This window comes from Colletes gigas, unplaced genomic scaffold, assembly GCF_013123115.1.
Source record: "Colletes gigas isolate AHSC1104 unplaced genomic scaffold, ASM1312311v1 Colletes_gigas_Sc00012, whole genome shotgun sequence".
Classification (NCBI taxonomy): Eukaryota; Metazoa; Arthropoda; class Insecta; order Hymenoptera; family Colletidae; genus Colletes; species Colletes gigas.
In genome coordinates, this window is record NW_025106641.1 from 2,572,982 (window position 1) to 2,597,691 (window position 24,710).

Below are 24,710 nucleotides of genomic sequence, written 5' to 3' on the forward strand. Positions count from 1 at the left end.
TTTCTTTATACAAAACTAAAATTATTTATATTAGAAACATTAGTATTTTCAAAAATCGTCAAAAAATTCAGCGCTCGGAAAGATTAATAATCTAAGTTTTACATTAAAAATATATACTCTTTTTTTTAAAAAATCATGCAATATGAATTATTAAAACGATGTTAATAATTTCAAGTTAGTCTAATTTTGTTATCAAAATTGTAAATAATTTTGAAGACATTATTGCAAATAAATCGTACTTCATATAAAATGTTTATGCCAAAATAAATTATTATGGAACAACGTCGGATTTGTCATTGGTGTTAACAGAAAACACCAAGCTACTAGTCCAATGACAAACAAAGAAAACAATCCAACTCTCTTTAAAGGACCTTTAAATGCCACAACTTCGGATAGATCAGGAAATCCCATATGATTACAAAACGAATGTGCTGTAAATGGAGCTGCTATATGACCTACAAGTTAGGAAGGAACGTTAACGCATAGTTTTACGTTTAAAAAGAAAAAAAAACAATAGTTACTATACCTGTTTTAACAAAAAGAAAAGCTGCATATGCTCCAAACAATGTCGTGTATGCAAATTGAAAACCTTAGTAATAAACGTGTTGTTATAACATGTTCACAGATAAACTTATATTGAATAAAACTTGCAAATAATACTCACAAGATATAAATAGTGCATGTTTAAGTTTCATGCCTGTTTTTACTCTATATACTACATGATGAAAGTGAGCAACCCCAAAAAATAAGGGGCATACAAATATAGCAGTAGTCGGTGTAAAACATTGCAAAAGCAATGGTAACATACATGCCCTGAATGTCCACTCTTCGGACAGAGGTGCAACTACTTGATTCCTCCACCATGTTAACGTTTGTATACTTCCAAGCCAATACATAGGCTCTAAAAGAGGCAGACCTACATTCCTACAGTAATGTCTTGAACATTCTATGTATACAGATAACACATGAAATACTAACCAGCGTATAATCTCCAAAGCCCATTAAATCCTTGTACGCTTAATGGCCCTAGAAACAGTATCATTGTTAATAATAATGGTATCACAATTGCTTGAATTAAACCTGGCCACCGTAGACCCAATAATTCCCAAATCGTTGCCTAGAAATTAGAAATTACAGTAAAAGATTCAATTTACAAATAATAATCTCATTATGAATAGTTACCTTCAGAAAGACCGAGTCGTTCATTCCAAAGTACAACGAAGCAGGAGATATAAGAGATATAATAAAAACGCTAAAAAATCTTTTTTTTATTACTGTAGGATGTTCTCTGCAATCAAAAGAAATTTTACTAGAGCTCAAATGATTTTTCCATTTTTTTACAAAAGGAGATTCGTTTTATCAATACTTTATATCTACATTCATTGAAATTAGTAAAAAGGTAGGCAATTCTAATAGGAACTTAAAATAACAAAATTCAAAATGTTTTAAATATGGCGCCAATTAGAGAAGGAAACAGAAAGTAAAGAATTAACCGATAGAGGCGCTAGTGGCGTCGATCTTGTCCACAAAGCGATTGCGTGAGTGGGAAAACTCGAGAAAGAGTAGTATTCACGTTCACAGGGGGATGTGAATACAGTTACACTTTGTTCGTAGTTCCCTGTGGTTCACCGTTAGCAGAACCGAGAGAGCGTGTAGTCGGTCGCACGAAAATGGACATTTAAAAGTGACTGCCGTTCGTCGCCGATCGGCATTACGTACCTACCTATTGTACGGGGAACTCCATACATAGAGGCTCGCGACGTACACCACCGAGAGACCGAGACATGATAAAATCGCGGATACGCAGAACAAATCGGTATTTCGGTCCACGGTCTCCATAACTCCATACTGATGTTGGTTGCTTGTGTCGCGATCCACTGCAGAAGAGGGGATCGGTGTAAGGGGGTAGAAGGCCAGTGAGTGAGAAAAGGATCGCGTTAGGTAGGGTACGAGGGTGGTCGGCGAGGAAAGAGGGGAAGAGCAGAAATTCATCCGATTGGCGGTCTGGCACCAGTCGGCAGTCCTACCGTCAATGAGAAGATGGCCGCTGGGCTCGGTGGAAGTGTCGCCATTGTTTAGTGTTTAGTTGTTTTACCGTTTCTCGCATAATTTTGTCGGGAAGCACGTTAAAAATGCCAAGCGCCTCGTTCACATCATCGCGCAATTACGTGCGGAGATCCCGGAGAAAAGGCGCGAACAGGATTCCTCTGCCTTCGAGAACCACCTCGGGTAAGAGCCCTGCATCCGGACCCTCGGTTCACTGCTCACCTGTCGTCTCTCAACTCATTTCTTTTGCCTTCACCTACTTTGATATTCCCTGGGGTTAACCCCGTTGTGCCGATTCCGTGTGTCCATACCGACATGCCGACATCCTTCGTCTCTGTTAGTCATGTTTCTCGTTTACGATTCGGACGTAGAGAGAGAGAGAGCAGGACAGAGACTTCGTCAAACCGTATACTGCCCACGTCTCTTCTCTCGCATGATTTTCTCGTAGTTCGGGACGGTCAAAAAACGCGATGAATCCGAGACTAGAATGACGTTTTCCGAAATCAATCTACCATTCGCTGTTCCCGCACCAACCCTTCTTTTTTTAGGGACATCGATCATGGTATCGCGTATACTTCGCGATCGTCAATTTTTACGGTGGAATGTCGGCTCAAAGTCTATACTCCTCACCCCACTTCCCCCATTTTTTTTTTTATAATTCCGATTTATTAAACGTCCAGCTGTACAAGCATAACGATAGATGCTTGTGCGATTTCGGAAAATAATCTGCACGCGATATTGAGGCAAAAGGTTTTTGAAGCCTCTTTTAATTTCATCTTCTACCTGTTATAGATTCTGTGTTAAATTGATTAAAACGTTGTATAGATGCATAGAATACATAAAATAAACTGAATTTTGTTATTTCTACACGTTTAAATGTCATTTATCAAGTGTATCCTTTGTAACCTACAAACTTTTAAAATAGTCTTCAAATTCTAACATCTTAATTACAATTTTCATATAATAAGAAAAACATCAGAACAAATATTTACCCTATTTTTTTCTGTTGCCTACTTTTTTTTTAAAAAAAGCATGATACCACCATGTGTACTTGTTAACATCAACTTTGAAATTACATGTAATATGATTTTTGTTCTCTCAGCCGAGCCATGCGACTTGCCATGTTCAGCATCAAATCAGATACCTCCTGGTGGTGGAGTTGGTGGTGGAGGAGGAGGAGGTGGAGGAGGTGGTGGAGGTGGGGGTGGAAGTGGTGGAAGAGGATCTTCCCCCAGTGTATCTGGTGTTGCCGCACCCTCACCATCCCCGTCGCATTCCCATTCTTCACCGTACGACTTAAGGCGTAAAAGTCCACCTCACCCAGATCCTGCTCCCGGTACCAGCTCTGCTTTACCCCCCTCGGGTGGCAGTAGTATTGGTGCCACTCTTGGTTCTTCCTCCCTACCAGCAAGAAAACGTCCCAGGCGGACATGTTCATTATCCACAGATGGTACGTTTATATTTATAATAAAATTTCGTTATACTTGTTACTTTTATATAAGAAATCTCAGAATATATTTTTGGTACTTTGCAGGTACAAACACAAACACTGCAGCGCATTACCTTCAGTATGAGTTACCGGACGAAGTGCTGCTTACTATATTTAATTATCTAATGGAGCAAGATCTGTGTAGAGTTTCGCAAGTTTGCAAACGTTTTCAAGCGATTGCAAACGACACTGAACTATGGAAGTCCCTCTACCAGCAAGTTTACGAATACGACTTACCACTGTTTAATCCTGCACCTTGTAAATTTGAATTCGTATCCCCGGACGAGTCAGATTATCCAAATCCATGGAAAGAGAGCTTTAGACAATTATACAGGGGGGTACACGTTAGGCCAGGATTTCAAGGTTTGAAGTTCAAAGGACGAAATTTGCCATACTTTAATACCGTTCAGGGAGCGTTAGATTACGTAGACGAATATAGAAGCAATAGCAGTTCCTCGTCAAATAATAGCACAACCACGAGTGGTCAAGGGAATTGTTGTGGTAGCAATTCTCAGTCAACAGAAGAAGCACCTCAACATTTAGTTTTCTTACACGCTGGAATCTATAGAGGTGAATTTCTGGTGATCGACAGCGACGTCGCGTTAATCGGTGCAGCACCTGGAAATGTGGCGGAATCTGTTATATTAGAACGAGAAAGTGAATCTACAGTTATGTTTGTAGAAGGAGCGAAACGAGCTTACGCTGGCCATCTTACGTTAAAATTTACACCCGACGTTACTAGTACAGTCCCGCACCATAAACATTATTGTTTAGAAGTTGGTGAGAACTGCAGTCCCACCGTCGATCATTGTATTATTAGGAGTTCCAGCGTTGGTAAATAATTACTTTATTACTTTATGTTCGATCGATCGTTCATTCAACGATCTGTCGAGTTACCGTTAATTTTTTAATTTTACAGTCGGAGCAGCTGTTTGTGTATCGGGCGTAGGAGCAAATCCTGTGGTAAAGAATTGTGACATATCGGATTGCGAAAACGTTGGACTTTATGTCACCGACTATGCACAAGGAACTTACGAAGACAATGAAATCTCCAGAAACGCATTAGCTGGAATTTGGGTGAAGAATTTTGCAAACCCGATAATGCGGAGGAATCATATTCATCACGGAAGAGATGTTGGAATATTCACATTTGATAACGGCCTCGGATATTTCGAGGCTAACGATATTCATAATAATCGAATAGCAGGTTTCGAAGTAAAGGCTGGTGCTAATCCAACGGTTGTACATTGTGAAATCCATCATGGTCAAACAGGCGGAATTTACGTCCACGAAAACGGTTTAGGTCAATTTATTGACAACAAGATTCACTCGAATAATTTTGCCGGCGTTTGGATCACATCTAATTCAAATCCGACAATTCGTAGGAACGAAATTTACAATGGTCATCAGGGAGGAGTATATATATTCGGAGAGGGAAGAGGCTTGATAGAACATAATAATATTTATGGTAATGCTTTAGCCGGCATACAAATCAGAACGAATTCAGATCCTATAGTTAGACATAACAAAATACATCACGGCCAACATGGTGGTATATACGTACATGAAAAAGGTCAGGGTTTAATCGAAGAGAACGAAGTATATGCCAACACTTTAGCAGGTGTTTGGATAACCACAGGATCGACACCAGTTTTAAGAAGGAATCGTATTCATAGCGGTAAACAAGTCGGAGTTTATTTTTATGATAATGGACACGGTAAACTAGAAGACAATGATATTTTCAATCATTTGTATTCGGGAGTACAAATAAGGTAACGTATTCTTTGACAAACACTATTGCACCTTCGCCATTTACGTTAATTGTATTTCACGATATTAGGACTGGAAGCAATCCAGTGATACGTGGAAATAAAATATGGGGCGGACAAAACGGTGGCGTTCTTGTGTATAATAGCGGATTAGGTTTACTTGAACAAAATGAGATTTTTGATAACGCGATGGCGGGAGTTTGGATTAAAACTGATAGTAACCCTACGTTAAAAAGAAACAAAATTTTTGACGGGCGAGACGGTGGAATTTGTATATTTAATGGCGGAAAAGGTGAGTTTTATTTTGTATCTTTGATAAAACCTTCACAGCCCAAACAATTGTCTATTTTTTGTTCGATTTAGGCGTTTTGGAAGAAAATGATATATTTCGTAACGCTCAAGCGGGAGTGCTTATTTCTACGCAATCTCATCCAGTCCTGAGGAGAAATCGAATTTTCGATGGATTGGCAGCCGGCGTTGAAATAACAAACAACGCAACTGCTACGCTAGAATTTAATCAAATTTTCAATAATAGATTTGGTGGTCTATGCTTAGCGAGCGGTGTTCAACCAACGACTAGAGGTTATTTTTCTGCTATATTTTTTTTAAAAATAATATACGCACGTAAGAGATGATTGAACAAATAACTTTCGATGTTTAATTTCTCAGGCAATAAAATATTTAATAACCAAGATGCGGTCGAAAAAGCAGTTGGAAATGGTCAATGTTTATACAAAATTTCGTCGTACACCTCGTTCCCTATGCACGATTTCTATCGCTGCCAGACATGTAATACGACAGACCGTAACGCAATTTGTGTTAACTGTATAAAAACCTGTCATGCAGGACACGATGTAGAATTCATCAGACACGATCGGTAAATATTATTAATAATTTAACGGTAAACCGGATGAAATTTCTTAAACGCGCCATCATATTATAAAGTAAATGTTAGGTTAGTTTTTCAGTGAAACTTCAAAGCATATAATTTCTTTGAACTTTGAAATCTCGAACTCATGGGGGTTATATCTTGACACCAATTTTGATTCGTTATCTTTTTGTCATGCAACAAAATTTGTCAAATTTTGAATGTATATAGTAAATCGTTTAATCGATGTCATCGTAATACGCGTAACGGGTGTGTACTTGATTTATTTCCCCAGATTCTTTTGTGACTGTGGTGCTGGAACATTAAGTAATCAGTGTCAACTTCAGGGTGAACCTACACAAGATACAGACACGTTGTATGATAGTGCAGCACCAATGGAGTCGCATACACTTATGGTCAACTAGGAACTAACCTAAACTAAATAAAACAATCAAACGACATTGAAACAGCCTGTAAGTCCAACACTTTGCAAACAAGGAATAATTTGTTGCTGAGTTCTTTATTATGACACTTGTTCTTTCGCGTCCCCATTGTGATTGTTATTTTTTTTAAAGCTATCGTTATTGTTAACATATTCCAATGAACGGCAATTTCATTATTATCGTCATCGTCGTCATCGTCATCATCATCATTATCATCATTATTAATATCATTATCGTTATGGTTATATGACCATTCACCGCATTATTATTCATCGTCATCTTCATCGCGGTGGTCAAATTTATCACGATCATTTTTGTCGTTGCGGTGACGCGTTCATAACTTTGTAAACGAAAGTATTATCGAATCGTGTCATCGACATCGTTGTCCTCGTACTCATCAGTATCATTATCGCCACCGTCATCATCATCATCGCGAAGAGATAGTATATTTTTTATTAATAAATTAGTATTCTATATTGATATATACTTTAATGCATACGGATATTCGTTATTCATGTTCGTGTTTGCCCAGATACCAAGAATCAATAAACGAAGATCGAGATATATCCCATGTAACGCAAGTATTATCGGGAAGAAGGAAAAATTGTTAAGAAAGCTGTTTTCTTGATTAAAATTTGTTCGTCGAAGGCAGTTTTGCTAAGATTAAGACTCGAATTTTCTCCGTGATTATATAATAAAGAACTCTGCAACGAAAAAGCGACGAACAAGATTCAACAGGTGACAAAATGAATTTCGAATATAAACATAATCTAATAATTAAATAAACGTGTAACAAAACAAAACCACGCGATAATCGTTAATCGATCGAACAACGCGTAATAAACTTCCCGCGTGAGTTTCGTTTTCATTAAGTTTACCTAATTTTTAAATTCATATGTAAAGCAAAAAAAAAAACAAGTGCAGTGAATCTGTGTGAAAAAAAATGGAAATTAAAGTAACGCATGTGTATACGTCGAATAAAACAGGCAAGTGAACATCGTGACACTTTAATAAGCAAAATGAACTGTTGTTAAACAAAGAATTAAAAAAGAAAATACATTAGTGCAATGCAATGACATTGATTAAAAAGATAGAAACATTTTTAAGTTGACGATAAAACACAACACCGCAGATGTAAATTGTGTATATCGTATTAAATAAATGCAGAATGGACAACAACGTTAAATAAATTGCTGCTCGTTACGCAAACAGAAGCTTCAACACCGTACGGCATGCGAGGAAGTATGTTGCAAAATTGTGCACTCGTAATTGCAATGCACATTGCGCGTTCACATCGATGGAATTATTAAAAAAAAACCGAACATGTTCATCCTCGAAACAGATAGAATGGATAATCCAGCAGGAACGGCGGCAATCGAACAATAAAACAAGCACAACTTCTGTAATAAACATGTCGGATCGTGGTACAAATTTTCGAAGGTGAAAATACAAACGTGCGAAACGAAGACCCGCAATGACATACTGAAACAGATGTCTAAAAAATGTGATATTGTAAAATTCACAACTGGATATAATCAAAATGGAACAGAAACATCTATGCGATTCTAATAATTGTTTTTATGTAAATGTACCTTGTACTACATGTATACAATTCTTCAATTCTACTACCTGCATTGTGAATAGTGATGGCCCTAAATTGCCCAAGGGGAAAAGTGCATAATAAATAAGACAGAGTAAAAGAAATGTGTAAAGTAAATTTAAAAGGAATTTACATGATATGTATGTTGGTGTTATACCAGTGAGAAATAAAAGGAAAACAAACAAAAGTTTAAGGTAAAAAAGAAGGAAAACGAAGGAAACAATATATACTGTCCAAGGAACAGTTTAAAAAAAAAAAAAAGTAATCTCCAATTTTTAAAGTAATACAATTTTTTTAATATTACGTTAGCAGTAAAATCTAATCATATTATTATAATTGTGTATCTTATAGAGCGGTGTCGCTCTTGTTATGAAAAGAAAAGCGCCTGTTAGCGATAATTTTAGACGCGACTCGCATTCACTTACGCAAACGATGAGTATAAAAATAAGTAGACAAAAGTATCGAAATCGCATTATACGATAAAATTTTGTTTACGCGACAAAATTTTACGAACAAAAAAAAATCTCTCTTTCGCATTCATTAATTGTATGTGTAGATATGTTTTGTATGTCATTCGGTAGAATGGGTAATGATGCACAAGAATTGCCTTTGAATCTACCGACCGAAGGTTCGTAATATTTTGCATCGTAGTGTCATTATACGCGGTATAATTATATATAACGTATTCAATACGTTATATGCATACTGAAAACAATAAAGATGTACGTCAACGGCATTTCTCGTGCATGCATATAGGAATGCAAACATTTTTACGTTCTCAAGTGATACTCTTTACGCTCTGTTTTTTTGTTAGGAAGAACAATTCACCCATCGTTTTTTTTTTTCCTTTTTTTGAAACTTGGAGTAGAGGAACTACAGAAAAAATTTTCTCGCTAAACAATGAGAGGAAAAAATGAAAACGATAACTGAAAGTTATCGAGCGGAAAACCACAGTAAATTTTATTTACGTGCTCTCTATGTTGTAACTATAATTAGCAAAATTTATTTGTCGATCGTTTTGTCTTTTTTTTTTTATACTATTATTTACGAACTGTTAAATATGTTTATTGTATTAACAGAAAATGAAATTATAAGATGAACGATTTTGCAACCTTTTCTACGTCCTGGGTTTTTTTTTTTTCTTTTTTTCTTTTTTGGTTCTTTCAAACATATTTCAAAGCCGAGACTCGCCGATATTTCGAAGCTGAAGGAGGAACCGAACGTTTTTCTGTGATTTCTGTCCTCTAATAGTTTCAAAGCATGTTGAATAATTCTTATAACGAACATTGTCTTGCGCAGCAGCCGCCGCATTAGACTAAAACGGTGATTTTACAGTCTTACGTATCATAACTTTCTCTGGTGGCTTCCATTCAGTTTGCTCGAACAAATGCCTCCCAAGTTTGGCGAACTTGTGACAAGTCAGCTTCTCTAGGTGCATAGAAATAGCACGAAACGAATGTAAGCTTTTGCACGAATGTGAAACTTCCGGACAGGAGAAAAAAAAAGAGGCGACGAGTCGGCTGCGGCACGATTCTAATGTTTCTCTTTCTGTTCCCCCCCCCAAATAATTATTGGTACATTTGCAAATTCCCGTGTAAAATTGACCGATACATTCTGTGGATAAGCTTCGTTCACAACAAAATAGAAAGTGTTTGTCCGGAGAACATCAAAATATCGTAAAGTTTCAAGTCGAAGCAAATATGTGTCGATTGTGCACGCGTATACGACGAGGTGTTTTCAGCACTGCAAAATCTTTCTGTAATTTTCGTTTACAAAGGAGTAACGATCAGTGATCGTGAATTATATTGGACCACCATTTGAATATTTGATCTTCACAATCGCACATGATATACATTGAAGTTGTCGTACACTGCAGAAAGAATACGATGTTTCCATTTATTTAATTATGTTACAATTTGTATTATGTTTTAGAGTTTCGCTTCGTTCGTTCGTTATTATACAGTGTCTTTGGTGTATTCGTTTTTTCTTCTTTTCAAATTATTATGAGTTTTGTTAAGTCCAATATTAATTTTCTTTTCTCCTGATTTTAAATAGGAACACTCTTTTCTTCTCACCGTTTCATTCTATGTGTACTCTATTCGCCAAAAAAAAAGACGCGTTTCACTCTGCTTTTCGTCAGCAAATACTTGCCATTATTACGTTAGTTGCCATAGTTCATTCGGTTTTGTTTTTGCGGCGGAACATAGATAGGTAGACAAAAGGGTTTAATTATTTAACAAACAAAAAATCGACCGTGCACACGAAGAAGAAATACGAACCCGCAAAAACTAATACCACAACGTATTCTGTACATATTAATTTGCCCATTTATATATATATACATATATATATGTATGTATGTATGTATGTGTGTATATATATATATATATATATATATATTGATTATACTATTATTAAAAAATATATATATTACAAATTGTAACATTTATTTTTTATTTTTTTTGTATCCTTATTGGTGTATCGCTGTAATATGATGAGCGTAATATTCCTACGCTGCGATCGATTCTCGTTGCACAAACGCAAATGGAATTCAATTCTTCGCGATGAAGAAACGCTGTTTCGATAGTATTAAGTGCGAACTGGTTAATTCAATAATTCCTATAAAATTTCGATCTCTCGATGAACTTGTAGATTCACCGTTTCTTTTTGAATTTTGCTACGCTTATGTACGGCAAAAATAATTGATATGTTCGTATCGGTTTGTGCAATGTCGCAGAACACGTTTAGAAATTTGTTAACTGTATCGTGCTCCGTAGGTATACGATGTATTGGTATGCTTGTTCACAGATGGAAACGTACGATTAAGACTATACTAATTGTAAATAAGCGGAGAAACACAATTTTTGCGAACTAATAATCCGACACTCGGTTTTATTTGTTTTCGTAGACTGATTTCCTTTTAAAACAGAGGAAGATTACAATGCCATGGCCTTAAAGCGTAAACCTAAAAACTCTAGTATACATAAAACGGTATCTAACAGATATATGCAAGAACGTGTACGCTACCGTTCAAAAGTCTGGCATCATTCGTGTCGACGCTATGATTGCTACGTCATCCATGTATAAAATGCAGTTTGAATTTAAATTCATTGAAGGAACAACGTTATTCGTACGTGAATGACATTTAAATTCGAAATTATAGAAAACCATTGATCCGAAGTATGATTTCATGGCAAATGTAAATCAAATTATAACGAAAAAAATCCTAGGTATCTTTTACAATTTCAAATTTAGTTATGTCTTAAAGAAATTCAGAAATTTCGAATTAGTCGAATGCTTGAATTGTGTATAATTGTATTACGCGTACGTAGGTACTAAGTATTATTATTTATTACGAATGTTTAAATCTTCGTGACTCTATACTTATCAAACATTGCTTCTCGTCTCACGATGACAATTTGACAAAATTTTTAGCAGTTTAAGTTGTCCTTATGGTCTCGGAGCAGCTGCTGTTAGATAATTTTTTATTTTTGGCGTACGTTTTCGCGTGTCTTTGTTCCGTTATGTCCTGTATGTGTTATCGATCAGTGTTGGGCGTTATTTGTTTATTTATTATTCGTACGAGAAGTCTTTTTTATTGTTTACATTAATTATGATATGATATAGCTGCATTTTACTTTTGCCCTTATTACAGATTTTCAATGCAAACATTTGTTTGTTGTCGCCCAATGAAGGTACATTTATTTTGAATTATTTTTAAGTTCATTGCAATAAATTATGTTTTCTTTGATGCAAATGAAACATTTAATGCCCATTAACACAAAAAAAATAATGAATAATTTTGATTCATTTGTCATTCATAAATTGCGCTAGTTAATTCATTCGTTATTCTAATTAACTTTTGGCTCAACACTGTTATCGATCGTTAAGGTCTGGTGTCTACGACAACTCCTCTTACTCTTTTTTTCGTTAATTAATGCCTACAGAGTTTGTCCAGAACATTGAATCGCACGCAGTACGAATAGTCAGTAAGGAAACTGGGCGGCCCAGACTTTCGAGCGACAGCGTGTATGCGCAATCATTATCAATATTTCTCATGAAGTTTACAGGAGTTCACCTTTCGAGCAGCTCAAGTAATTATACGTTAAACAATTATTGTAAAGTACGCAGTTTTCTTAAATGGTATATTGTTTGTCGAGCTTCCATCGGGTGCATCGTGTCGCTATTCTTTCACCGTGAATCACATTCGATTTTATCGAACCGATTAAGATTCCAACGTGTATCTATTCACCGCATTATTTGTTATAGAAAGTGCACAGTGTTTACAAGGTGGACGAGGCATTGATCGACAACGAGAAGACATTTAAATCTATTACAATGCTTGTAACGAATATCTGATGGAAAACATGCAGGAGCGTTAAAAAATAAAAGTTGCAAGCTTTTGGTACTCGTTGTACTTAGCCGAACAAGTAAAAAAAAAGTCTTAACAAACATATGTATTAAAATTGTTAAGAGCCTGCGCGACGAAACAAACATTTAGCCGTTCCATACTCGTATAGGTATGTTTCATAAAATGTGGGCACAACTTCAAGAGCGAATTTAGCGTATAGAAGTAACAAGAGAAATTCACGTAAGCGTTCGTCGTGTCTAAAGTCGTTTTCTAATTACAGTAGTCGGATTGCCACAGGATATTAAGCCTGCCTTGTGACTAGGGACACAAATTATAGCGGCAACAAATAGATATATTCGACGGTTTAATAGAATACTTGTTATTTGGTAGAATTTCTAATGCCGATGACATTGTTCAAAAATTTCCAAGTATTAAGGTTCGTTTGTTGTAAGCTTTTTAACACGTTGGCTGGCTTGTGACATGCCGGTGAACAAATGGCAAACATTGAAGTTACTAACAATTATCCAAGTTACATTTCATCAAAATATTCCGTCACTCAATGTGTTAATTGTATCGCACTTACTCTCACTGTTATCCGCGAAGTAAAACGAGTCTGAGAAATAGTAATAACAGCGATCAAATGTCCTTTAAATTGTCACAGACTCGGAATCAACCTGACGCCTAGGGTTCATCGGAGTTTTACTGTCAAGAGTTAAGATTCCATTAGACAGAACATTGAGAGTAAGGGTTCTTTCACGCGAAGCCAACCTTACGAACGACGAAACAACGTCCTCCGTCGAAAACTCTTACGCTAGCTCGTGTAAAAAAAAGTTCTTATTCTCGATACTGACGCTTAAGGGTAAAAATGTATTACCGTTATCTGTAAATTGCCGATCATATGCACATATTAGTAAAGGGTGCTGTTAAAAGTATGAACTTTTTTTGTTATTTTTGCGTGCACATTTTCTGAAACACTATGTAGAATAAACGTTCACAACAATTACGTTTCAGGCGTATGTTGCACCCGATGGAAGGTTTAAGAGAGAAAACCGAGCAGTTGAGTTTGCGATTCCGCGAATGAAAACATAAACGCCGCCTTACATTGTATTTTCATATGATATAGGGTGATTCGCTCGTCAGTGGACACGAAAGAAATGTCTTTGCTTAAACGTAGCACCAATAACCTAGTGTTTATACATAGTCTCTTGAATAATTAAACGATCTAAAAAACTAGAATTGTTAATTTTTAAATAATAATTTATAGTTCCATGCTGAATGTTTTCTATCTATATAATATAATAACAGACTTATCTCTAATTTTAAGTTTCATAAAATTAATCTCTCGATAAAATTTAAATTGTATATCGAATATTTGTTGTATCGTCCCAATTGGTGGAAACATTTTTGGTGAGACACCCTGTGTATGAACATTGGTGGAACGTTTAAACGTCGAGATTTCTTTCGAATCGATCAACGAGCAAATCACGCTATAGAAGACGATTACGCGGATACGACCATTCGTCGGGAGTTTTAAAAAGTCGATCCGATAAGTTTGTCGTGTTTGTATCCTCGGGTCTACTATTTGCCTGAACCTAAGCAATCACGCGTTTCGATGCAGAGAGCATTTAGTGCTTCCGTACAGAACGAAGGTATTCATTGATCCGAGCGTTTGTCGATAAACTGATAATAGTGTCTTACGCACGTGCGGTACGGTACCGATGCGACGGACTCGTGATCTGCGTATTACAATAATCGATCGCGCGAAATAAAAAGAGAAGAAAAAAAAAAGAAGAAGAAACGACACGGTACGGTGTTAGTATAAAGGGTATATCGATAAGGAGAAAGTGGACAGATGCTACTGTAGGGAGAAAGAGAAGAGAACATCTATTTTTCACGAGAACGTCGATCGTGAAAATGTACAATAAGTTAACTCTGTAAATACGTCGCTCGTAAATATCTCATCTAATTATAACGATATATCGTTCGAAACGATATTATAGGTACACGGGCAAGGATTTCTGCTCCTTAAGAGATACTTTTCTAAATAGACAAGAAAGCGTTCAGACGATTTCCTTTTCTTAGCGAAGTAAGCTCGATTTCCACGCTTTACATTATATAGAACGAACGAATGCGAACGTCGAAATAAATAAACGACGACGAGAATTAACAGCAACCAAAAGTATAACAAAACACGAAAGAAAGAACGAATAATCGACGCGACTTTTGTATGAAAACTAAATTTAAAACTAATTTTTTTCACGTCATTCGCGTCACATAGATATGTAAGACTAAATAGCGTCGTCGCGACGTCAAGTAAAGGGAGAGCAGCGATTGGAATCATTGGTACGCCTCGAGAATGGATGCAGGACGAGTATCAATCGAGGTCGAGCGAAGCAATCCCATTCCGCGCGGCGCCGATGTGCATTTAGGCCGGAGTTAATAGCACGACATGCATGCAGCAAGTATAATATTAATGCGAACGGGTCTGTCCGTTTATTTCTCGCTTTCTTTTCGCGAGCAAGGAGACGGAAACTGAAGAAATCGGTATTGGAACGGCCGTCCGTTCGCGAAACAACGGGAAACTCGAAACGCGTGGAAAACATCTGCATTGGAATTGAGAGCGGGATTTTTGTTCTTTCGCACAAAAAAAAATACAAAACAAACAAATGGTATAATTTTCGGGCGAAGATACAACAAATGGCCTATAGATAGGGGAAAATCGTACTTTCTTTTTTTTTTTTTTTTAGGCGAAAACGACGGACTGTATAGACTGTTAAATTCTTAGGCGAGACCCGGCGGCGGTCGAACGATGCGACGAGAAAAAGCAGAGCGGCGAAAGGATTCTCGATACAAGAAAGAGAAGTAGAACTCGCGTGCACGATAATTTAAGGAAAAATATTAACTCGCACCTGCACGGTCTTCTTTCCGCGTACAGTAATGCTCGCGCGGCGACGACAACTGTATTATTAAAATGTATAATAGACCGTAGCCCGTAAGCCGAATACAAGGAACTGATATCGATCAACGTTCTATCCGAGGCGATGCAGCCAAGTTTATTTTCATAGGAGCTTTATAAACGGCCAATCGAAGGGAAGCAACGCACCCCGCCGAACAAAATAATCGGTAAACTTTCGATGCTGATCGCGGGAAACGAAAGGAACTCGTCGCGACTCTTACGCCTAAAGAACGTCTGCTTATTCAAGAATTTCCAAACTTTAGTCAATCGTGATACCTTTTCTCATTGTCAAACATACAAGGAAACTATACAGAAAATTAATCACCAGGATCGGTTCATTATCCAAGACGATTTTCTCTCGAGAATGACATAGAAACTGAAAGTCTGAAGGCTTCCTGGAGGATTTCGTGCAATCATCGTCTCTTGAACGAAATGTTCGAGGATATGTCGTGTACCGATCGGCGAGTTTGCCGCGACGCAAGAACCGCGAAAGTAAATTGACTGTATCGCCTTACGCACGCATGTATCATAATAAAACGCACGAATTACCATGTGTCATATATATACATATATATATATACATATACATATAAATATATATATATATACATATATATATATATATATATATATATAAATAACGATAATAATTAAGTACCTTACACGTGTAAGCAGTATCCAAGAAAATCCGAACTAGTTGCACCAAGTGCCATAGTCCATAGGTCACAGTACGTTTAATATAGGAGGGAGACTCGTAGTCGTTGCCAAGGAAAAACAAAACGAAAAATTAAGTTGAACCAGAACGTGGTTCGAATGGTGGCGGCTAAGTTGCGTTCTTAACGATTATTGTTAAAGCGAACGCAAGACGTGGGGAAAAAGAAGAACAACAATCAGCTAAAGATCACGAGGAAGGAGAGAGGAAGTTTACGTAGTCCGTGCGACTCGAGATTTCCGGTGGGCCGGTTTCGCCCATCTCGAAGAACGTTTTAGAACTTACAGACACACCAATATGACAATATACTATAAAATTAATTTCCGGTCCTGTTGCTCGGTTATAACTACCCCCCACCCCCCCCAGACAGACTACCTTCATCCACCCGAAAGGATACAAAGTAAAAAGAAACTGCAGCCTCCGGACATCCATTACTGTACATTTCGCCACGTTTATTTTTCAACGCGTTAGTATGCGATTAGTCCGTGATCCCGGCTCGCAAAAATCCGTGCATTTTAAAAGCGAAGGAGAGTGAGAGGTAGAGCGCGAGAGAGGGAGAGAAAGGGTAAAAACACTGTAATACATGGCCAAGGATGGATCGAACGTGGTGGTGCGTGTGACCTTTGCGAGACATTATCAATTACCTTAAACGAAAAATAAGAAAAAAAAAAAACTGTAGTAACGTCGCAATTGTATGTTGTAAACATTACTATTTCAAATATACTGTCATTATTAACAGGAGAGAGTTTGTGATTTTACCATATACGATCCTGAGGAGTTGTATCGAAGATATTTGAAATCATACCCTGGGCGGAAAGAAAGTTTAATGTGCAACTGAAAACTGCAGTTCCGTAACCGTAACCGATATAGTATCGAAAAAAAAAAAAACAGTTTATTCCACGAACAGCTACAACACTATTTTGAGAACCGAAATCGATATAATAACAGTTTTCGTTCGCCGATAGAAAATAATTTTTTCGCCGCGCCGGTAAAGTGGAGAAAACGTCGAGCACGAAGGGATGAAGGGTGAATCGAAATGCATTGGCTCTGGATATTTTCGAAATTAGATTAAATTCGAAAGGAAGATCATCGGCGGGGGACCGTACGTTGGATTACCGTAAGAGTAAACTAGGGAAAAACTGCGCAAAGGTTCTCGATCAACCCGATAGCGTGCGTCTCGCAACCCCTAACAGTGAATAGCACCGAGCGGAGAAGAGTAAATCGAGAAGGGGTGGTTGGTGTGTTGGCGTGTGTGTGGATTGCGCGGAGCCGAGCACGGTGTTGTCGCCGCTGGAGGCCTATATATCGTGCCGGGAATCGAGAACGTCGAAACACGAAGGGAGATCAAACTGACTTGGCGAAAATCGATCGGAGCTCATCGTGGTCGTGGTCGTCGGGTTAGCGACGCCTACAGAAGCGTGTCCGTTCCAGGCAGCGCGGTTCTCGCGTGAAACGTACGCTCTGGCTAGTTCTCCGTTGGGCTTTACTCGCTCCCACGGCCCTCCAAATGTCGAGGGGAGTGTCGTGTTGTACGAAACACAGGAGGAACGTTCCTGGCGACCTGACCCGAAGAGTAAAGTGCTGCGAGAGCAGTGCTCGCGGGAAGGTGATCCAGTGAAGCGGTTTCTCGGTCTCTCTGCGGGCCCTGTGTGCGTGCATATGTGCGTGCATATGTGTGCGCGCGTGTACGTACGTGTACCTGTGTGTACGAGCGAGCGGGCGTGAGTGTGCGCGCGCGCTCTCTGTGTGTATGTCTATGTATGCGTTGAACACCTTCGGCAAGATCGAACGGAAGCTGTCGAGGCTTCGACGAAAGAACGAGAAACGAGCAAGGAACGAAACCCATCGAAGCGTCGAAGAAGACTTTCACGACGGCTCCATCGGACTACCAGGTCGCGTTCGATACGGAGAAGAAGCACGGTGTCCATAGATAGTTTCCTACGGCGTGGCTCCGTTGAACGGCTAGTTCCGACGAACCACCAAACTACCTTTTACAGTGTCCTCTCCGTGTTATCGCCATTGTCGACAACGCAGCGTGATAATACTTAACGTGTAGCCGGCGCCTTTACCGCTACGCGAAACGACAATAATTTTAGAGAAACGTTTATACACGACCTACTAACTGGAAACGGGAAGCTACCCTAAGGGGCAGCCGTGTTTTCCGGCCTCCTACGTCGATGTAAGTAGTGCATTTCTGCCCGAGGAGCCGAATGGACGTGTTTTTCTGCGCGTAACTCGACGGGACGCGAGATTAAGGAAAGGGTAGAGGGAACGGAGTCGTCGAACTGTACGAGAATCGGCTGGTTCGCACAGGATCATCCTCGATGCACGCTGCGACCGGAAGGCGGTCGCCACTTTCCTCGAAGGGTTCTCCTACGAGCAGAATTAATCGGTGAGCGTGTCCTGCGCCCTATCCCCTGCCCCTTGCCGGGGTATTGTACGCTCGGAGAATATCGCACGAGGACGAGGCGGAGGAGGAGGTGGGAGGAGGTGGGAGGAGGTGGGAAGGCCGTCTACCTCTCGACGTGGAATGATAATAAAGGAGATCCACAGGACAGGCCGGCGCGGGGTGACATTATGCGAGGAGTGGATTTGAACCTAACGAACTCACCCCTCAGACTGTTCCCCTTTGGGATGGCAATAGGAGTGCTCGCCGATGTCGCGATCAAGCTCGTCATTAGCGGTTACATACTCGCCGTGGTCGTATACGTGAACGCCACCGGTAACTGGGACAAGGACGATGACTTAGGTACGTTATCTCGCGTAAATACCATTTTCGAACTACATCCGTTCGTTTCCTATCTTGCTTTGTTTCTGCACGCACTGGCAGAACGCGTGTCCGACCAACCATAAACCGTATCTATTTGGGTGAGTCAGGCGTACACGAATCAATGAAGATATATGCGTAGCCGACAGCGTCGGGCAACTTTCGTTCGCGAATAACCAATAGAAATGTTTCAATCGTTTGGAAACTATCGTTTGTCCGCAGTTTCCTTTGCCTGGATATCAGAATAATTTTCTCTTTTACGTAACCCAGACATTCAACGTGGTAAACGCCGATAACATTTATGAAACCAACGACTTACCATTCACATACAACATTGTTTAAACGATCGTATCTGACGCGCTAGTTTCCGAATCGTACGCGTCTCTATATTCGTATCAAGTAGATACGTCTCATACTTGGTCGGACACGCGTGCGTCTGGCTAGCACGGTGGTCGCACTACTTAAAATCTAACGCGCTTACGTGCTATACCAGATTTCGACAAATATTATTCGCAACTAACGAATAAAAAGCTAAAGGGCACACGATGCAATAATTGTTGAAGTAAAAAGTCAAGATAGCGACAGTTTCTCCCCAAATATTAACAGAAACAAACTTTTTATTTTCCAGTTGCAACTTTCGAAGTGAGCGCTGTTCTTGGACACACCGCTAAATTGCCTTGTGACATTGAACCGTCCACGCACAAAGATCGCGTATACGTGGTGCTTTGGTTTCGCGACGATGCGGTAAAACCGATTTATAGGTAAACAAGACTTGGTTCGATGGAAAATTCGTTGGATTTTATTCGGTTCGACAGATGTCAAAGAGACGTGAAATGTTTCAGTTTCGACGTTCGGGGGAGGGCGTTCAACAAAGCTCAAAACTGGTCGAACAGCACCATCGTGGAACCAAGAGCTTATTTCGTGACTGTGACGAAACCGGCCGCTCTTTCCCTGGACGCGGTTCAATTGGACGACGAAGGAATCTATCGATGTCGAGTGGATTTCAAAAATTCACCTACCAAGAACTTCCAAGTTAATCTCACAGTAATCGGTATAAATTTTCACGTTCCGTTTAATCATTTTTATGACCCGTCTAGCATAGAATTTTCCAATAAGAGCCATATCGTCGCTGTAATTGGAAAATTTGGAGAATTTTCTTTAATCGTATAGAGAAATTATTTTCAGTTCCGCCGCATCAGCTGCTAATTTACGACAGTTCGGGGGTCGAAGTAGAAAGCACCGCAGGACCGTTCCAAATCGGTGTAGAGTTTGAACTGTCTTGCGAAGTAAGAGGAGGTAATTCTTCCTTATTCCCATCGATGCATCATAGCTCGGTTACTTTCGTTACAAATACAATCTATTATATTCTCTCTCGAACATAGGAAAACCGACGCCGGTAGTCAGCTGGTTGGTGAACAAAAAAGAAGTAGACAGTAGACTGAAGGAGATCGATAGAAACGTCGTCGTCAGTAAGTTAAAGATACCGCAGCTCAGGAGAGAACATCGTAACACCAGTTACAAATGTCGGGCATCCAACACGAATCTTATATCTCCGTTGGAGAAAACCGTGCTCTTGGACGTCTATCGTACGTATCAAACAGTATAAATTACTCGATAGCGTTTGTCCGTTCGTTTATGTATCGACGATTAATCGTTTCAGTGAAACCATTGTCGGTGAAGATCCTGTCGAAGCCGACGATCCTCGAGACGGAAAAGGACTATTCCATCACGTGTGAGACAACAGGATCGCATCCTCGAGCGAAAATCAGTTGGATGGAAGGAAACGCCGTTTATCATAGTGGCAAAGTAATCAACGATAACTCTTCCTATAGAACTTTGTTGGCAATAGCCAACTTCTATAGGACAGTATCACTGACGAAAGCTTTAACGGTTCAGGTACTAGACGGTGGCAACGCTTCGGTAGTTTTAAGCACGCTCATATTTTCACCGATCCCGGACGACCACGGAAAAATCCTGAAATGTCGCGGAAAGAATCCAGCGCTGTCAGATGCATACTTGGAAGATTTCTTTCAATTAAACGTAGTTTGTGAGTACCATAAAGCATCGGTGAAAGTTTAACGTTCTTGCGATAATCTACCGTTGTATTTCCGTAGTTCCACCTAAAGTACAGTTACATTTGGGTAGTACTCTGAACGCGGAGAAGATAAAACAGGGTGACGATGTTTACTTCGAATGTAAGGTCCGAGCTAATCCGGAACACCATAAGATTACGTGGAGACACAACGTGAGTAGCCTGTAACGATCGATCCTACGCGGTATTCGATAACAAGAACTAATACTACTACCGTTTAATGGATTCGTAGGACGCGATACTAACGCAAAATTACTCGGCTGGAATAATCATGAGCACGCAGAGTCTGGTACTGCAGAAGATTGGTCGCGACAACGCGGGAAACTATACGTGTTTGGCGAGCAATGATCGCGGCGAGACCACGAGTCCTGTGGTGACACTGCGAGTACAGTGTAAGCGATCAGAATCGGTTAATCCCTTGACGATGACGGACGCAGGGCAAAACATTCGATGAACATGGACAATATATGTATACAACCACTGATCGATACTGTTTCAAACTGTTATTTAAAACAGATACGCGTCAGAAAAATAATACGGACGTCCAGTGTCAAAGGGTTAATGCGTTAATGAAACCTGGAGAATAAGATTGTGTAAGGTAATCGTTTGTTCGCCCTCTGTTTGAATCATGACAGTTGCTCCGGTTTGCAAGGACAAGGAGGCGTCGATAATCGGTGCGTCGCTGGAGGAGTCCGTAAAAGTGCGCTGCGAAGTAGACGCCGATCCGAACGAGGTGGAATTTGTGTGGGAGTTCAACAACAGCGGAGAAAACTTCGAAGTAGCGCCGGCCAAGTTCGATGGCAACAACGGAACGATGAGCGAGCTCGTTTACACCCCCGTGTCCGAGAGAGACTACGGTGCCTTGACGTGTTGGGGTAGAAACACGATTGGAAAGCAAGAATCTCCTTGCATCTATCAGATCATCCCTGCAGGTACTGCGAACAGTATTAATCGGTACAGGAGACACAGCATACTCGTGTATCCACGAGTTAAACTAATCGGGATATGTTTCGCTAGCAAAGTGATTCGGTTTACTCGATATGCTTACGAATTTTCTGATCAACTTGGCGTGTTTACAGTGAAACCGAACCCTTTGAACAATTGCACGATAAAGGCGTCGTTGAATCAAAGTTCCGAGATACTGGAGGTTGAATGCGTGCCGGGATACGATGGCGGACTGAGGCAAGAATTTCGTTTGGAAGCTTACGAAGTTCTCACTGGAAACCTGCGGATGAACGCGTCCAGCATATCCACGGACGTGCCGATATTTCGTATAGCCGTGGCGGATCTTCTCCCAGCCACGCATTTTTACCTAGTCACGTATGCTGTAAACGCCAAAGGGCGAAGCGAAGTAAGTTTACTGGAGGACATAATGCTGAGGGACTCGGAGAAACATACAGGTAACTCGATTACCGAGTAGTATACTGTTTGAAAATTGTTAGACGATCGTAATTAATATTTCGAGCAAAGTACTCGATTAAACGTATCGATCACTCGCATTCCGTCTTACAGACAGTGGAGTAAGCATGCTGCCACTGATTTTGCTTCTCATCGGATGTCTAATAGTACTCGGCATCACCGTGCTCTCGGTGATGTTGATGATGTATCGACGCAGAGGTACGACATCCCCGGTGCAACCCTACATGAAACAACCGATAATCACACCGCCGGATTCGAGGAACAACTCGATGCTCGATGTTACGCACGGAGATCACACTTACTTCGTCGAGTATACGCTAAAACAGGTCACCGATTATGCGCTTAACAATCAACCGGACATCATACAATCACCGCAAGGTAATCTACTCTTTATTTTTTATCGCATCGGTGGTATCTCGTGAACGTCGAATGACGCGGACTCCCCTTTCAGACCAGGAAAAAATAAAACGGGAACCACAATTGTTTCTGCCGGTGAGACCGGACACGCTCTTCGCGCCGTACGACATTCACAAACAAGGACTTCAAACCAACAGATGCAGCGTAAGGTTTTCACGATTTTTAGTATATTTATAAATTTTCTTATCGCATCTCCTTTTCCTACTTCGTATTACAGTTAAACCCATTCTCTGCAAAGTCTTGGGAACCCATTAGCTTTAAGGCTGACCGTAACTTGATGAAGGAGATCATTATTGCCAACTCTATACCTGGTCCAGAAAGTTGCGTGTAAAGATGAGTTTAAGGAAGCCCGAGCAAACATATCAGAAGGACCGATCTCTCGAAGCCTAAAAAAGATCTTACCGTTGATCGCCGGCCGAACGGTGAACATGAAAGAAATAAATTGCAACTGATTCTGCGGCCGAATTTTGGCGCGCATCGCACGAGAAACGACGCGATACATCGCTTAGAGGTCGAACGCCTCATCGTCGAAAAAACATATGGAACCGGACATGATCTAGGAATCATCAAGACGACTAGTTGCATACTAACTAAACGCTACACACGGTGTATTATTCCAAGTTTAATATATTTTGTGTCAAGTCTTAGACGGTTTCCTTATTCCGCAACAAACAAAAAAATTACCCAAAGTTACGACGACGCCGTTCGCTATTTTCGAATAATTTACGTAGATCTTTCCACGCGCCACGTTCGTTTTAAATATGCGACAGCCTTGCGACAATTTAATTAAAGATTTTGTTTAAAATAACGCGTGCTTGGCATGAATATACCGAAACGATATTACGCACGACTGGCCATTGTTGCAAAGGTGCGCACGAAAATAAACACTGTACACGAGCAACATTAACGCAACAAGTCCAGCGACTGAGATTAGAGCGAACATTTTTCGACGAATATTTCCTAAGCTACGTGCAAGCCTCGCTTGGCGAATTAGCGTTGAACTTGTCATTTGAAATGTACGCGGTGTAACGTTTGCTTCATTGTTTGTGTCTTCTTCTTTTACGTTTAGTTCTTGGTTGATGTCGTACGTAGTGTTTTGTAGGCCCAGTTTAAACTTTCTCCTCGATTCCTCCAACACTGAGGGCAAACTGTACTAAGAAAGAAAGTCGTAATTTTCCCCTTCAATACACGAACATAAACGTGAAACGTTAGACAACTTTAGTTGTTATACGATTTTACTTGTGTATCGTGAAATCTGTCCATTTGTTGACGAACCAATCGAATGATTTTGCATTTCTCGTGTTTTAGGCTTTCGACAAATTCATCCTCGACGTTCTCGAGACTCTGATCATTAACTTCTGTATCTGGATACTCTCTGTCGCATGTATTTCCATCACATATCATTTTTTTACGAGATATATACGATTTTTCTGGTGTGAAACGAGACACATTTGTTGTTAGATAATCAAGTCAATTACAAATGAAATACTAAAAAGAAAAAATTGAAATACTAATGTATCTTGACATTTCAAAAAAAAAAATGTTTTTTTTCTCTATAACCACTTTCATGAAAATTTGAAGTGCAGCAGTAACATTTTTATACCCGATAGTTCTATTAAGGAAATACTTGAATTTTTTATAATAATACAAGTGTCATGCACCGTTTTCGATCCGCAGTACGAAATAATATGAAAGTCTGTGACGGAATACTTTTGAATTCTATCCGATAATTGTAATAATATGGTTATAACGTTTCTAGATTACGTCAAATTCTATTTCGA

General features: G+C 39.6%; 4 protein-coding genes across 12 annotated transcripts in view; 3 read left to right on the forward strand and 1 right to left on the reverse strand.

Annotated features, from left to right (window-relative positions):
• LOC122399088 (JNK1/MAPK8-associated membrane protein) overlaps positions 1-24,710 on the forward strand; it is a 760,891-nt gene that overhangs the window by 714,981 nt on the left and 21,200 nt on the right. The window lies entirely within an intron of this gene.
• On the reverse strand, positions 78-1,992 carry LOC122399087 (CAAX prenyl protease 2). Of its 3 annotated transcripts, none has more exons than XM_043399480.1 (6): positions 1,724-1,992; positions 1,183-1,288; positions 979-1,117; positions 665-901; positions 527-589; positions 78-455 (listed from the first exon to the last, which is right to left on the reverse strand). In XM_043399480.1, exons 1-6 carry the CDS (start codon positions 1,990-1,992, stop codon positions 241-243), a joined length of 1,029 nt encoding a protein of 342 aa, XP_043255415.1. In that variant the 3' UTR covers positions 78-240. The 3 variants fall into 3 exon arrangements, with proteins under 3 accessions (XP_043255415.1, XP_043255414.1, XP_043255416.1); XM_043399479.1 differs by having other exon boundaries at positions 665-916; XM_043399481.1 differs by having other exon boundaries at positions 665-916; positions 1,720-1,829.
• Positions 1,992-16,915, forward strand: LOC122399070 (F-box only protein 11). 6 transcript variants are annotated; one of them, XR_006259244.1, is made up of 10 exons: positions 1,992-2,229; positions 3,149-3,496; positions 3,581-4,369; positions 4,455-5,307; positions 5,376-5,596; positions 5,668-5,886; positions 5,974-6,181; positions 6,468-6,645; positions 12,163-12,309; positions 12,485-16,915. XR_006259244.1 is itself a non-coding variant. In XM_043399443.1 (9 exons), the coding sequence occupies exons 1-8, from the start codon at positions 2,133-2,135 to the stop codon at positions 6,595-6,597; spliced, it is 2,865 nt and encodes a 954-aa protein (XP_043255378.1). In that variant the 5' UTR covers positions 1,992-2,132; the 3' UTR covers positions 6,598-6,645; positions 12,163-16,915. The 6 variants fall into 6 exon arrangements, 5 of the variants coding, with proteins under 5 accessions (XP_043255378.1, XP_043255379.1, XP_043255383.1 ...); XM_043399443.1 differs by having other exon boundaries at positions 12,163-16,915; XM_043399444.1 differs by lacking the exon at positions 12,163-12,309.
• Positions 18,812-24,374, forward strand: LOC122399072 (nephrin-like). Its single transcript, XM_043399455.1, has 14 exons — positions 18,812-18,983; positions 19,630-19,762; positions 19,844-20,052; positions 20,187-20,297; positions 20,384-20,587; positions 20,662-20,807; positions 20,898-21,048; positions 21,116-21,246; positions 21,326-21,485; positions 21,729-22,025; positions 22,173-22,493; positions 22,606-22,890; positions 22,964-23,073; positions 23,147-24,374. Exons 1-14 carry the CDS (start codon positions 18,812-18,814, stop codon positions 23,258-23,260), a joined length of 2,544 nt encoding a protein of 847 aa, XP_043255390.1. The 3' UTR covers positions 23,261-24,374.